Raw genomic sequence first — 13,144 nt, forward strand, 5'->3', positions numbered from 1 at the left:
TCTTATGATATGTTCCATTGAACCGCATTAAACCTGCACTATTATTACACTAGTGCAGTTTTCATCTAAATCTAGTCATCTAACGCTAGTGTTGCACCAGTTTTTCTAGTGGAAAATTATAGCGCGATTCTTCTAGTTAGTTTCTGTACCACGTACCGCGCTACATGTAGTCACACCCTCTTCTCTCTTTTTTTGTCATTTCACGTATTTAGTGAAATTTTTAGAGCTTTTTAGTGAAGTAGGGATTTAATCATTTAGTAAAATTATATTTTTACCGGCGGCAACACTGATGGATTGTTATGGACTCATGTTGGCGCGTTTTCGTTTCGTCGTTTGTCTTTCTGCTGCGTAAATTGTTTTGTATATGTATGTATTAATGTATTTCTCAATTCTCACACATGTTATTTCAGTGTTTGATCAGACGTGAAATGACATGTCAATTCTAATTTAGTGTAATCTACAAGAATCAATAATCGGAAATTTTAAGGCTCAGTTTCACAACTGAGGTTAATTCATAAGGAAGGATTTCGACTTATTCATTGTCTCTTTCTAAGTTTAGAATTGGAAAAAGATGAGAAACAAGTTGAATCTCGGTTAAGAATTAACTATGAATTGTTAAACTGGATCTAAGTTTTAACTTGTCTTAATCTAAATACTTAGGTTATTAATTTTTCGTGAGTGTTGTACAGCAAGTCGTTTAGCTCGACTAAGAGAAAGAATAAAATCGAATTTGATCAGTCTTAAGAATCGGTAGTCTTAAATCGTATAAGTTGGCTGTTGGCCAACTTCATTGATTGACTGATAAGATTTTACGGGCCAATTCTGTAAAAACTCTTGATGACAGTCATTGCATAGCTTTTTTATTTTACATAATATCTGTGCAACGACATTAATGACTATCGTCAAAAGTTTGATCGGAATCAGACTATGCATTGAAAATTAAAGATTGAAATTTGACCTATGAGGACAAATTTTAGTTCCTATTGTTTTTATTGATCAAATTTCAATCTTCAATGTGTAATCTGATTCCAGTCTAAACACAAGTCCCTTACGACTATCAATTATTGACTCATTGTAGAAACAGCTTAATTGCAGAGAGAGACGAGCAATCATCAATTGGAAGACCATTCGTTGAATAGGAAGGATATCAGGGTGCGATTAATGATCCACTTGATGTAACCGATTTTTGATCAAAGAAGATGTCCAAAGTACGGAAACTGGCTCTTCGTGGCATTCGTAATTTTGGCGATGATAGTGAGGATGCAATAATACGTTTTTCCTGTCCATTGACGCTTATTCTGGGTCCAAATGGCACGGGAAAAACAACCATCATCGAGGCGTTGAAATATGCAACTACTGGCGAATTTCCACCAGGTTCCGATAAGGGGAAGTCTTTTATACACGACCCCATGTTGGCAACAACTGGCTCGGTATGATAAAAATAATTGTAAATTAATTTATTACAATTCTATACTCTGACAAAAAAGTTATCAGTGTAAATGTTAAGACTATTTTCTCAATAACAGTAATGTCTTTCCATTTTCAAAGGTCTTTTCAAGAAGAATTAAAATAATTCTCAAGCCTTTCTCAAGCCTCACTGTATTCACTGACTCTGAGATTATGACTCTTATCTAAATTTATGTGTAATTTTTTTGTCAGTGCATATTTTTTGCAGCTTTGTATATATCTTACATTTCTTTGTTGCATTATATCTACAACAACTAAGACTGCATTCCATTGCATGTATAATGCACATGAGATATCATTTTATGCTTGTTTGACACTCTGCGAACAAGTATAAAATAATGCCTTGTGTGCAGTACGCACGCACGCACAAAATACAAACACACACATATACAAATACACAAAAAACATATAAAAATTTATAATATTTTATTTTATCTTAATAAAAAATAGAATATTTGATTTCATTTTAATTTTATGAATTAAGATGATTACTAATTAACACATTTTATATAAATTATTTTTATTATAGAACTTATGATATTATAAGATGATCTAAAATCATCTATTATAAAAATAATTCATATCAAATGTGTTAATTACCTTTATTCCTAAAATTAAAATAAAATATTTTAAATTTTTCTTAAAAACAAATTATTTGTTAATCTTAATTACAATATTTTATATCAACGATTTCTATTATTTTTATTATTTTTTTTTAGAAATTATACTTGAAATTTTCTAAAATAACTCTTTAATCTTCAAAATTAAGAATATACATATTTTTGTGCCTCCCTTTAATTAAAAATGTTCAAGTTAATTAAGAAGATTAATTTTTATTTTATTTCTTACTTTTTTGGATTTTTTTCAAAAACTGTTCATCATACGAAAAAAATGAACAACGTATAAAAATGTACAAGTATAAAATGTACAGTATAAAAAAATGTTCCTTATTTATATCTACAACTTTTTTTTATATATTATATATATTCAGTAATTTAGAAGATACTTACGAAATTGAGTTTTTTTTATCATCCTATATATATATATATATATATATATATATATATATATATACATATATATATATATATTTACATACACACATACACACCTTGTATCTGGAGATACTGGTAGTGTATCAGCGCTACGGTACGCGCAGCGACACTACTTTACGCAAGACCGCTAGTTATACATATACTAGACTAATATATATTATATTATATATATATAAAATGATTATCTAAACATATTTACGATTGTATATAATGTTAGATAATTGTTAAATAATTGTTAAATAATTTGGATTTTTATATCAAAGTTTAGATTAAAACCATTATAATTTTTATAATAAAATTAGGATTTAAAAAATTAGTATTAAAGCTTTTCTCTGGTTTGAGTCTTTATCTTTTTTATTTGTAATCGAATCTGTATTTCATATAAACTTTCTCAAAAATGTTAGGAATTATTATCATAGGTGAGAGGTGTTATCAAAGCTGAAGTAATTGATAATATGGGTACTAGTTATGTAGTATCCAGAACAATCGAATCATCAAAAGGAGAAAAAAAGAAGTTTAAAACCCTTGACAGCACTGTAACTAAAACAAGTAAAGATAAGAAACAGGTGAATGTTTATTTTATAATATTTATTTCTTATTTTGTAAATTATATATCTTATTTAATTCCTTTACTTCAATTGCATTAATAATATATAATATATATTTTTTTATTTTTTGTCATAGAAAGATTCAATAACCAATAAATGTGCTAACGTTGATGCAGAAATTGGTATAGCATTGGGTGTTTCAAGATCGATCTTGAATTATGTCATATTTTGCCATCAAGACGAGCTTAATTGGCCATTTGATCAAGGAAAACTGTTAAAAGAGAGATTTGATGAAATATTTGACAGTGCAAGATTTAACAAAGCTTTGGAAACTATTTCAAAGCTTCAGAAAGAATTGCAAAGTGATATTCGGACTCTAAACGCAGAGAAAGAGACTTACAAAGTACTTGTGTCTGAAGTACAGGATAAAGAGACTAAACTTAAGGAGCAAAAGAAAAGATTGGATACTACAAAGGAGAAAATGAATGATATCGATAAACAACTTGAACCCGTGAAACAAAAACTTGAAGAAATACAGAAGTTTCATTCAGAATATAAGAATATCCAAACTGAAGAAGGTAAATTGAAAAAAATCGTTTTAAAATATAATTAAAGGAAAAAAAACGTTTTCTTTTTTCCCCAGAGAAAAAAAAGATGGAATTTGATATGCATAAAGATCGATATGAAAAACTGAAAAAAAGTATAAGGAATATCTATGAAGGAACAACAGAAGAATTAAATGCGCTCATAGAATCTTATGACACTATATTGACGGAAAAAAATGTCGAAATAGCAGAGGTATTAAATGTTACAATAATATCTTTGTATGTACTATGTATTGATTTGCTATTTGCAGAATGAAGCTGAAATCAAAGATATCTCCAGAAAAGAAACAAGAATCTCGAATATCTTAGCGACACGAAGGGAAACTGTAGGTACATTAAAACAACAGGTAAAAGATAATGAGAGAAGAGTGATTCGTCGCAATCAGTTATTAAATGATGCATTACAAGCTTGGAATTTTGATACAGTAGAATCAGACGTATCTGAAATAGGTATTTTTATGGATAAATTTCACATAATTTTAATAGACTTCATTTTTCTTGCATTGTTAAATTATGCAAAAATTTTGTTCTCAGAGGTGAAGGCTCTTACAAAAAGATTAGAAGAAAAGATGCGAGCATTAGAAAAACAAGTAGAGGAAAATAGATTGGATATGCAAAGAGAGGAAAAGGAATTACAAAGAGAAGTTGATATGTTGCGTAGCAATTATTCAAAGATAGAATCAGAGAAAATCCTTAAAGAGAAGGAAATAACAGATATAAGAGACGAAATAGACATAATTCGAAACGAGATAACACAAGTTAGTATAATCTCATTAAGAAAATGATTAATCATAGTGTAAGTAAGACTTACAGACGATTTATGTGTCATTGCCTACTTCAATATCTCACGCATACATACACATAAATTTTTGTATAATATTTAATTCCAATTCTAAGAACTCCATGTTGTTTTTTTTTGTGCAAACTACTAGTCTGTAATATTTTGTAAGTACAAATTGCATAGCTTTTATATGAAACAAATTTCACGACAGTTCTAGCGCCATATTGAACTAAGAAATGGTAAAGAAGACCTTCGAAATTTTTTATCATTTTTGGCACAAACTCTACTTCACAGACACATTAAGGGAATCTTAAAGTCTATATTACCGATTAAATCATATAATTTTTGTAAATATAAGTTTGTTTTCTGTTCTTGCACTAATTGCACTAATTCAAAAAGTATACACTAAAGCGTTTTCTGTTCCAAAATGATATCAGCGACACTATTTCAGTGCAACAGAACTCATTGGATGAGTTCACTGTACTGGCTGCACTAGGTTTAGAGTCAGTGCAATCAGTACAAGTATTACAAGCACTAGTGTATATTAGTTCAGTCACAGAAAACAGACCTTGTACAAATAGTGCGAAAGTTTATGAGTAATAAAACTATAAAAATATATAAATATGATAGTAAGCCTACATACAAAAACATTTTGTATCATTATTATCTTTAATTAAGAATTTTCTTAATGGTAGAATTACATTAATATTTTCATCTTTCTCACACGAATATAAACTCGCAAAAGAAATTAAAACAAGGAAAAGACAATGTGAGCCGACATTAATTGTTCGTATATAATAATAATCTAATATTTTATGTAAACAATATGATACATTTAAAAATTTTTCAAGATCCGTAAGATATGCATATCTGGATCTTCTCTTCAGGATAGAACTGTTAGCAGTTAGGGAAATCAGGAAAATCCGGGAAAAGTCAATTAAATTAAAAAGTGCTCAGGCAGAACCAGAAAAACCGAAAAAAATGAAGGAAATTATTATTAAGGAATTTATTAATGTAAGATAAAATTAAATTGTAAAATTTTCTAAATTCAAATTTCTTTAAAAATTATGAAATAGAATTTTTTAAATTTTTTAAAGAAGCAATGCAAATATTTTTTATATTTTTAATGTTGCAATGAGTATTAACAGATATTGTTAAAAAGAAAAAAACTTAACTTTGCAAAAGTCAAAATATGTATTGAGCATTTCGTAAATAATTTCTAATTAAAATTAATTAAAATGATAATTAGAATGTGAATTAGATAGTGTTTTAATAAAATGATTAATACCTATATTAAAGTCAGGTTTTATATTTAAGACTTCCTTAAATTTATCTTTAGATACTCTATGAATTATTTTATTGACTATGAAATAGGGAATTTTTTTCAAAAAGCTACTGAGAAAACCGGAAAAAGCCAAATTTTTTTTCAAAAGGGAAATTTTTTTTCTTTTTTGCCAACAATCCTGTCCATTGTTAGTCGGTAATATGGCTAATTAGGATTCTTGCAAAAATCCTTATGACAGAAATATTTAATTTTAAAGAAGTAATTATGTTAAAATATTTTAATTCTAGATTGGTGCAGCAGGAAATAAATTGAAGTCAATCGAACAAGAACGTAAAACAGAAAAACAAAAAATTGACGAACTTGTCAACGCGGTGAATGTAGATTCTCTTGAAGTCGAAAAAGCGAATAAAGTAAAATCCAAACATAAGATTGAAGCAAGTTTAAGCTCAATTGACGACGAAATTTTTTCTTTGCATAAATTAAGCTCGTTAATGGCAGAATTGGAAATAAGAAAGTCAGCATTACAAGCTAAGGAAGAAGAATTGAAGAATTTGAAGAGAAAGCACGGAGATAGCATCAAAGTACTGTTAAATATTCAAGAATTAGAACAAACAAAGTTGAAAGACACTTTAGAACGTGTACACCAGAAATTGGTACGTGATGAATCTTCTGTTTATATACATTGCGTCTTCGTAAAATCTCATTGTGATTATGAATTTTAGGAAAAAGAGACAAATTCCTTAACACGAGAGATTCAAGCACAAGAACGTAAAACTACTGCTTTTGAAACAACAGTACGGCATATAGAATCCGATATTAAGAAGAAGACGATCGAGTTACACAGTAAGAATATCCTATATGTAATATATTTTTTATAATTTTTATATAATTTTTTTTTCATGCTCTTTGTATATACATATATAAAATTTTTGTTTATATGGTAATTTTTAATGTTTTTTTCCTTTTTAGATAATAAAGAAAAGATATCTGCAGTGTGCGATTACAAAGAATTCGATGAGACTTTGTTAATGCAATCAACGATTGTAAAAGATCTTCAGGACAAGAGAGGAATTTATGCTTATCAAGCTACTGCCTATAAGGAATATGTTAAAAAGCTATCCGTAAAGAATCCTTGTTGCCCGTTATGTCATAGAAATTTTGAGAAGCAGAATAACGTTACAGATTTAATAAAAGAAATCGAAAGCGATATAATACATAACCAACCCGGTCGTTTAAAATCATGTGAACAAGAACTAAAGATACAACAGGAAAAATACGACAATATGTTGCAATTGAAACCTATTATCGAAAAAGTCATTCAGTGTGAAGAAAATGACTTGAAAATATTAGAGTAAGTGATCTCTTAATTGTATATTATATTAATTGGACTCTTGATTCCGAAGTTACAGTTTTAAAATATATTTAATATTTATATTTATTTTTTTTATTTGTAGAGAAAAGTTAAAAAAGACACAGAACAATGTGGCGCAGTCAAAAATGGCTGTTAAGAATCTAGAAGCGTCCAAGACAGAACCTGAGAAAAAATTATTGCTATATAAAAATATGATTGGCGATATTAAATTTTGGGATCGATGCATAGATGAGATACAGCAATTGAAAGGAGCAGTTAATAACTTAGAAACTCAAATGGCCAATTCTGGTAATATTATTTTGATCATTTATTTTAATATTGATGTTATTTCGATAATTATTTCCATTTATAATTATTAATTAGTATTCTTTCCTACAGGGATTAAGACTGAAAGAACTATGGAAGAAGCACAAGCACAACGAGAATTTTTGAGAAAATCCCTTAGAGAAACTTGTAATCATATTGATGCATTGCAACTCAAATTGACTAAGCATAACGAAAAACTGCAGAACGCTCGAGCGAAGTATAATGAGTTACACGAGAAGGAATTAAAAATACAATCTGATATGCAGAAATTGAAACATTTGAAGGACAAGCAGGGTGATTTGTACACACGAGAAATTACTGTAGGAGAAACGGTGGAGAAACTGCAAAAGGATTTAACACATGCTGAGTCTGAATTGGATTCCAGAAGTCAGCAATTGGAAAAGACCAAGGTTTGTTTTTATAATATTTCCGGTAATTGGTAATAAAATGAATACAAGACTATCCTATGCAATCCACGATTATTTGAAATGCAAATGTAAATATAAAGATGCTGAGGCCTTTTTTTACAGGTAAAGAACTGGCAAAAGCAAGAAGCTGATAGAAAATCGATGTCCGAAAGTGCTAGACGTTTGTCTGATTTGCATAAAATATTAGATGAGATCAATTCTTTTATTAGTAGTAACGTACTCGAGAAACTCGCAAGTTATGAACGCGAGATAGAGACTTACAATAATTCGCTAACGGAACTTATGAACAAGAAAAATGATGTAGAGCAAACTGTAAGTAAGTTGAAGGAGGACATTGCCTCTCAAGAAATTGGAAAACGAGAGTTACTCGATAATATGTCGTTACGTAAAATCAAGGAAACGCTAGAAACCCTGAAAGAACAATACAAAAAATTGAATGAAAAATTAAAAAATATGGATTATAAAGAGATGATGAAGAAATGGGAGCAATTAGAAAACGACAAGCAAGCATTGCTTCGACAAGTAAGTAAAAAGAAAAAGAGAAGGAAAGAGAATGAAAGTAAATGATGCTGAAGAAAAGGAAGAAGTGAATAAATGACTGAGTAAATAAGTGTGAATATGTGACATATCCCTATGTATTATACATTCACACTTATTCTTCGTCCTAATATGAATATGTGACATACATAAAATATTTAGGACAATGCTCGTGTGCAGGATTAGAGACTCTCTAGTAAATGTTTAAACATGAGAAAGTCATTTTTTTATTAGTTCGCCATGTTTTAACAATTCCTGAGAGGAGAGAGAGGGGAGGAGGAACGCAAAATGAGAAAGAGAAAGAAATAGTAATATATAGAGAAAATCAAGGGAGAGTGGAACGGATGATTCTCTTCTCTGATTGGTTCCACCATATAGTATATGATGTACATACATAATACTAGTGCGGTACTAGAGTGTGCAGCACCGTATATTCCATCACATTCCTATCATATCTCTTACTCACTTTAATAGTGCACTAAACATGGCGACTTTCATGGTGACTCTACTCCACTCTCCTTTAATTGTCTCTGATAATATATATGTCCTTCTCTCTCGCAAATTTTTGTTAAGACTATTATCATGTATATAAAACTACGGCTTGTGTTCAAACTCTTATTGGACTGTCTCTAATTTTTACAAAAATTAGTTAAGGAGATATTGATTTCTAAAGATCGTGTATTTGTCGATTTTTAGAAGACATATAGGCGTACTACCAAATGTATGCGCGTGGCAAAATACCACCGCTCAGCGCGAAGAAATATTGTGTGTAACTATTGTCGCTTGTAAACAATTTTCTGCACGCTTAGAAATCATGATGGATGGGCTTGCATTTAGCAGTATGGTCGGGCGAATACGCGTTTATTTGACAATCTTTAAAAATGATATCTCATTAACTATTGCGAAAATTGTAAAATAGTACAAGACTTGGTTTACTTATCTGCAAACGAATATTGTCTTAAATATTTTGGAACTCCCACCTATAATGTACTTTTAAAATTCATATATTGAATTATTAATTAATAACTTGATCTCGATGGTATTTTTAGAGGAATGTCGCTTTAGGAACTCAGGAAGAGTTGGAAAGAATAATCAAACAGTACACGCAGGAATTACGGAAAGAGGAATATCGATTAGCTCGTCGAAATTACACCAATAAGTGTATTGAATTAACGGTAAAATATTATATTGTATATGATTAAACATGCTAATTGGTTTCAAGTAACAAATTTAACTTGCAGTTCCTTTTACTAGGTTCAAGAAGATACTATAGCTAATTTGAAAGCTTACAATAAAATATTGGATAAAGCAATGATCGAATATCACGAGGAGCGTATGTTGACGGTCAATAAGATAATGAAGAAATTGTGGAAGCACGTTTATAAAGGTACGGATACAAGCAGCATAGAGATTTGCACGGAACCTACGGATGGTGTAGGCAGTAATAGAAGAAGCTATAACTACAAACTGATTCAAACTAAGCATGGCTGTAAAATGGATATGAAAGGACGTTGCAGTGCTGGACAGAAGGTATTCGTGTCGGTCAATTAGCACACGTAATCAGTAAAATATTATATAAAATAATTTTTGTAGGTATTAGCATCGATAATTATAAGACTTGCTTTGGCAGAAACGTTCTGCAAGAATTGCGGCATTCTCGCGTTAGACGAACCAACAACAAATCTAGACGAAGACAATGCCAACAGCTTAGCAGATATGCTAACTAAGTATGTATGCATTTCTGTCTAAAGCATAAAATAGCGATTATATAATTATAAATAATTTAATTAAACGCGTGTGTTTCAGGGTGGTTGAGTTACGATCGAAATATCAAAAGAATTTCCAGTTAATTATAATCAGTCATGATGAAAAGTTCTTACAAAAGCTTGCTGATTTGAATAATCACAAGCAATTTCACGAACTTTATCGCAAACACAAGTACGTTATATAATATGTTCCTTATAAGAAATAAGACTATTTGAATATAATGAATTGAATTCTTTCATAGTGGGATGACTACAGTAAAAATCTCTGATTTCAATGAGCATATGGGTTCTCTTTTGCACGTTAAAAGTGAAGATGAATCCGATGAAGAGCAACGTCCTATACAATCGACCAGTGGTTTGGGTAGAAATATATCAAATAAGAAAAGATATAATTTGGATAACATTGATGAAAATAACAGACCGCCAGCTAAGAAAAGATATTGTTTCACTGAGTAATTAAAAATACACGTTTTGTTTTTATATCAAACACTTATTTTTTAACTATATAATATATATACATATTTATATATCTTTTAACGTATATATATATATATATATATAATTTTTTTATAATAATGGTTGTTACAGTATATTTTCATAATATGTTAGTGTGTGTATTCTTATAAAAAAAATATAAAAAAGAAAAAGAAAGATAAAAAAGAAAAGTTACATGTTGAAAATACTTCAAATAATATGATAAGAAAATGAAAATTATTTTATAACTATCTCAAAGGACGGAGGATGTAGTATTCGTCATTAATAAATTTAATTTTCAGATTTAAGATGTGTTATATAATTCCTGTGTGTCATCTTTAAATATTGATCTTTTAAATTAATATCAATATTTATAGTACAATTATGATTGTTATATGAAAAATTTTATAAAATTTCAAGAGTTGAGATAATAAGTAAAGAAAACAATAGATAAATTTAAAATAAATGTGACACATGAAACTACTCGAGAAACATGAACTTTCGAAAAAAAATTCCAACATTCCATTCCTTCATTATATCTCACAATATCGATCAATAAAAGAAGAGTCATAGATTTTTTTCTAATTGACAAATTTATATCATAAATGTAATAGAAATATTTACAAGATGCCATTGAAAATATCGGCTGTTTTTATGTACATAATTTTTTCAAATACATTATCCCTTTTTATTTCTAAATTGTCGCATGAATAATACTCTGCTCTCTACAATTAGAGTGTCTCGAAAGGGATATCATTAGGGACGTTAAAAAGCATCAAGTTTTCAACTTGGGACCACCAATTGAGATAGGAGAATCGGTCGAACGTGTAACGAGAATCAATCGGAAAGTCGGCTGCGGGCATTTCGGTATTGTCTCTCTCCGAGTCTCGATGACCGCTATAGTTAACGAGTTATCGCGAATCGAGCGCCTGGGGGAGGGAACCGACATCGTAATAGGCTACCGCTGCTGCTGCTCGGCTAGTCGTAACGTCATAATAGAATAGCGATGTTAGTAATACCATCGCCGCGACTGGAGGCAACCGGCCGGGCGATTGACTGGCCCGGCGCGGCATACCGAGTCTAACCAATTTGCATCGCATTGTGTACTCGTTACGGCTTCCATCTGCGCCCGCACTCGCATGCATACATCACCGAGGCCGAGGCGGCGACGTCGAGGCCCTTGGATCTTCTTTCATTAGTGTTCCCTCCGTCTCCTCGTAACGGATATTAACGTTTTTAATTATTCGCCGAAGGACAAAAAATTTTTTGCTCAAGTAACAACTCAGAATATATAGGTGTTTCTTATAGTTTTCAATGCGTTTCGAGGAATTTCAACCTCGTGTAAAAAATATTTTTATCTTTTTTAAAAATCTTATTTTTAGGAAGTAAACGCAGTCATCAATTTATTAAGCATTCTATGAATAATTCTATTGCGAAAAACATTACCTTGGCCGAGGATCAAATATTTCCCGAATATAACAAAATATATTATCTTAATAATAAGTGAAAATGAAATATTATGTTATTTGGATGTACAAAAACTATAAGAAACATCAATATAACTTTTCTTAATTAATTAATTATTTGATCAAAATGTTATAATTACCTTGTTACTTTTTTCGATATTTTAATTATGCTTACATCTCTGCTGAAAAAAATCGTATCACAACGTTACATGATGAAATCATGTAATTAAAACATTTAAATCACATAATATACCAAATCAATACGTGATTTTTAAAAATGATGTAATTCAAAAATCACATGATATTACAAATAATTTTATCCATCATGTGATGTTACATATCATGCGATAGTTATCGAATTTTAAAGAATTGAATGATAAAAATAGAAGAAAAAAAGAACATGTGACTTTTCAAAATGTGTAATTTTAAAATCACATACTGATTTGGAATAATCCGTCACGACGTTACATGATTTACATGTTTAATTATATGATTTCATCATGCAACTATGTGATTTTTTTTTTAGTACAGATTTCTTTTGTGAAATATAATTTCAGGAAAATTATCAAATGTTTGTTTTTAATTTAAAATATCAATTTTTGAAAAAGGATCATCTGGAAATCGCTCCAAGAATTAAAAGAAGAGAGGAGAAACATGACACTTCCGTTGTGCAAAATAAAAGTTGACTTCAGATTGATCTAATTTGAAGTGGAGTATTCTGTGTTTAAATTAATGCATCGGAGGGTTTGCGTTTCGGCGCAGCTGTAGCGATTGTCGAAAAGCGAGAGACGGCGTCGCCGCGCCGTTGCGCTTTGCGCTGCAGGACGTATCCCGACGGCGAAACTGAACGCCGCACCGTTCCAGCAATCAGCGCCCTGGGAGAGCCGTGGAAACCGCGGAAACCCCCAACTCTATTATCGTTTCTGGCATCGTTATCGTTATTAGCCGCTCCATCGCCTGGCTATCCTACAGCGGAGAGAGCGAAACTACTCCGACACGTTTTCGTTGTGAAGGCCCACAAATCGATATATGTATGTATATTATAAATATATGT

General features: G+C 30.3%; 2 protein-coding genes across 13 annotated transcripts in view; both read left to right on the forward strand.

Moving 5' to 3' along the window:
- Window positions 1–10,932, forward strand: part of rad50 (DNA repair protein rad50) — a 61,703-nt gene extending 50,771 nt beyond the window's left edge. For 3 of the 12 annotated variants that reach the window (XM_087413618.1, XM_087413624.1, XM_087413623.1), the window contains 17 exons: window positions 1,096–1,430; window positions 2,942–3,088; window positions 3,207–3,648; window positions 3,714–3,868; window positions 3,927–4,125; window positions 4,210–4,433; window positions 6,029–6,394; window positions 6,464–6,584; window positions 6,711–7,092; window positions 7,196–7,401; window positions 7,492–7,829; window positions 7,950–8,369; window positions 9,434–9,559; window positions 9,639–9,914; window positions 9,978–10,111; window positions 10,191–10,322; window positions 10,393–10,932. In XM_087413618.1, the coding sequence (XP_087269744.1) occupies window positions 1,200–1,430; window positions 2,942–3,088; window positions 3,207–3,648; window positions 3,714–3,868; window positions 3,927–4,125; window positions 4,210–4,433; window positions 6,029–6,394; window positions 6,464–6,584; window positions 6,711–7,092; window positions 7,196–7,401; window positions 7,492–7,829; window positions 7,950–8,369; window positions 9,434–9,559; window positions 9,639–9,914; window positions 9,978–10,111; window positions 10,191–10,322; window positions 10,393–10,606 (4,113 nt within the window). In that variant the 5' untranslated portion in view covers window positions 1,096–1,199 and the 3' untranslated portion in view covers window positions 10,607–10,932. Of the gene's footprint in view, window positions 1–29; window positions 367–1,078; window positions 1,431–2,926; window positions 3,089–3,206; window positions 3,649–3,713; window positions 3,869–3,926; window positions 4,126–4,209; window positions 4,434–6,028; window positions 6,395–6,463; window positions 6,585–6,710; window positions 7,093–7,195; window positions 7,402–7,491; window positions 7,830–7,949; window positions 8,370–9,433; window positions 9,560–9,625; window positions 9,915–9,977; window positions 10,112–10,190; window positions 10,323–10,392 lie in introns of those variants that run through there. The other 9 variants (XM_087413621.1, XM_087413622.1, XM_087413620.1 and 6 more) reach the window with 7 other exon arrangements.
- Window positions 10,933–11,076: 144 nt separating this feature from the next.
- Drgx (Dorsal root ganglia homeobox) overlaps window positions 11,077–13,144 on the forward strand; it is a 70,892-nt gene continuing 68,824 nt past the window's right edge. The window contains exons 1-2 of the mRNA XM_087413627.1: window positions 11,077–11,898; window positions 12,699–13,121. The gene's annotated coding sequence lies outside the window, so the exon portion shown is untranslated. The remainder of the gene's footprint in view (window positions 11,899–12,698; window positions 13,122–13,144) is intronic.

This window comes from Acromyrmex echinatior, chromosome 14, assembly GCF_024713525.1.
Source record: "Acromyrmex echinatior isolate Ae372 chromosome 14, ASM2471352v2, whole genome shotgun sequence".
Classification (NCBI taxonomy): domain Eukaryota; kingdom Metazoa; phylum Arthropoda; class Insecta; order Hymenoptera; family Formicidae; genus Acromyrmex; species Acromyrmex echinatior.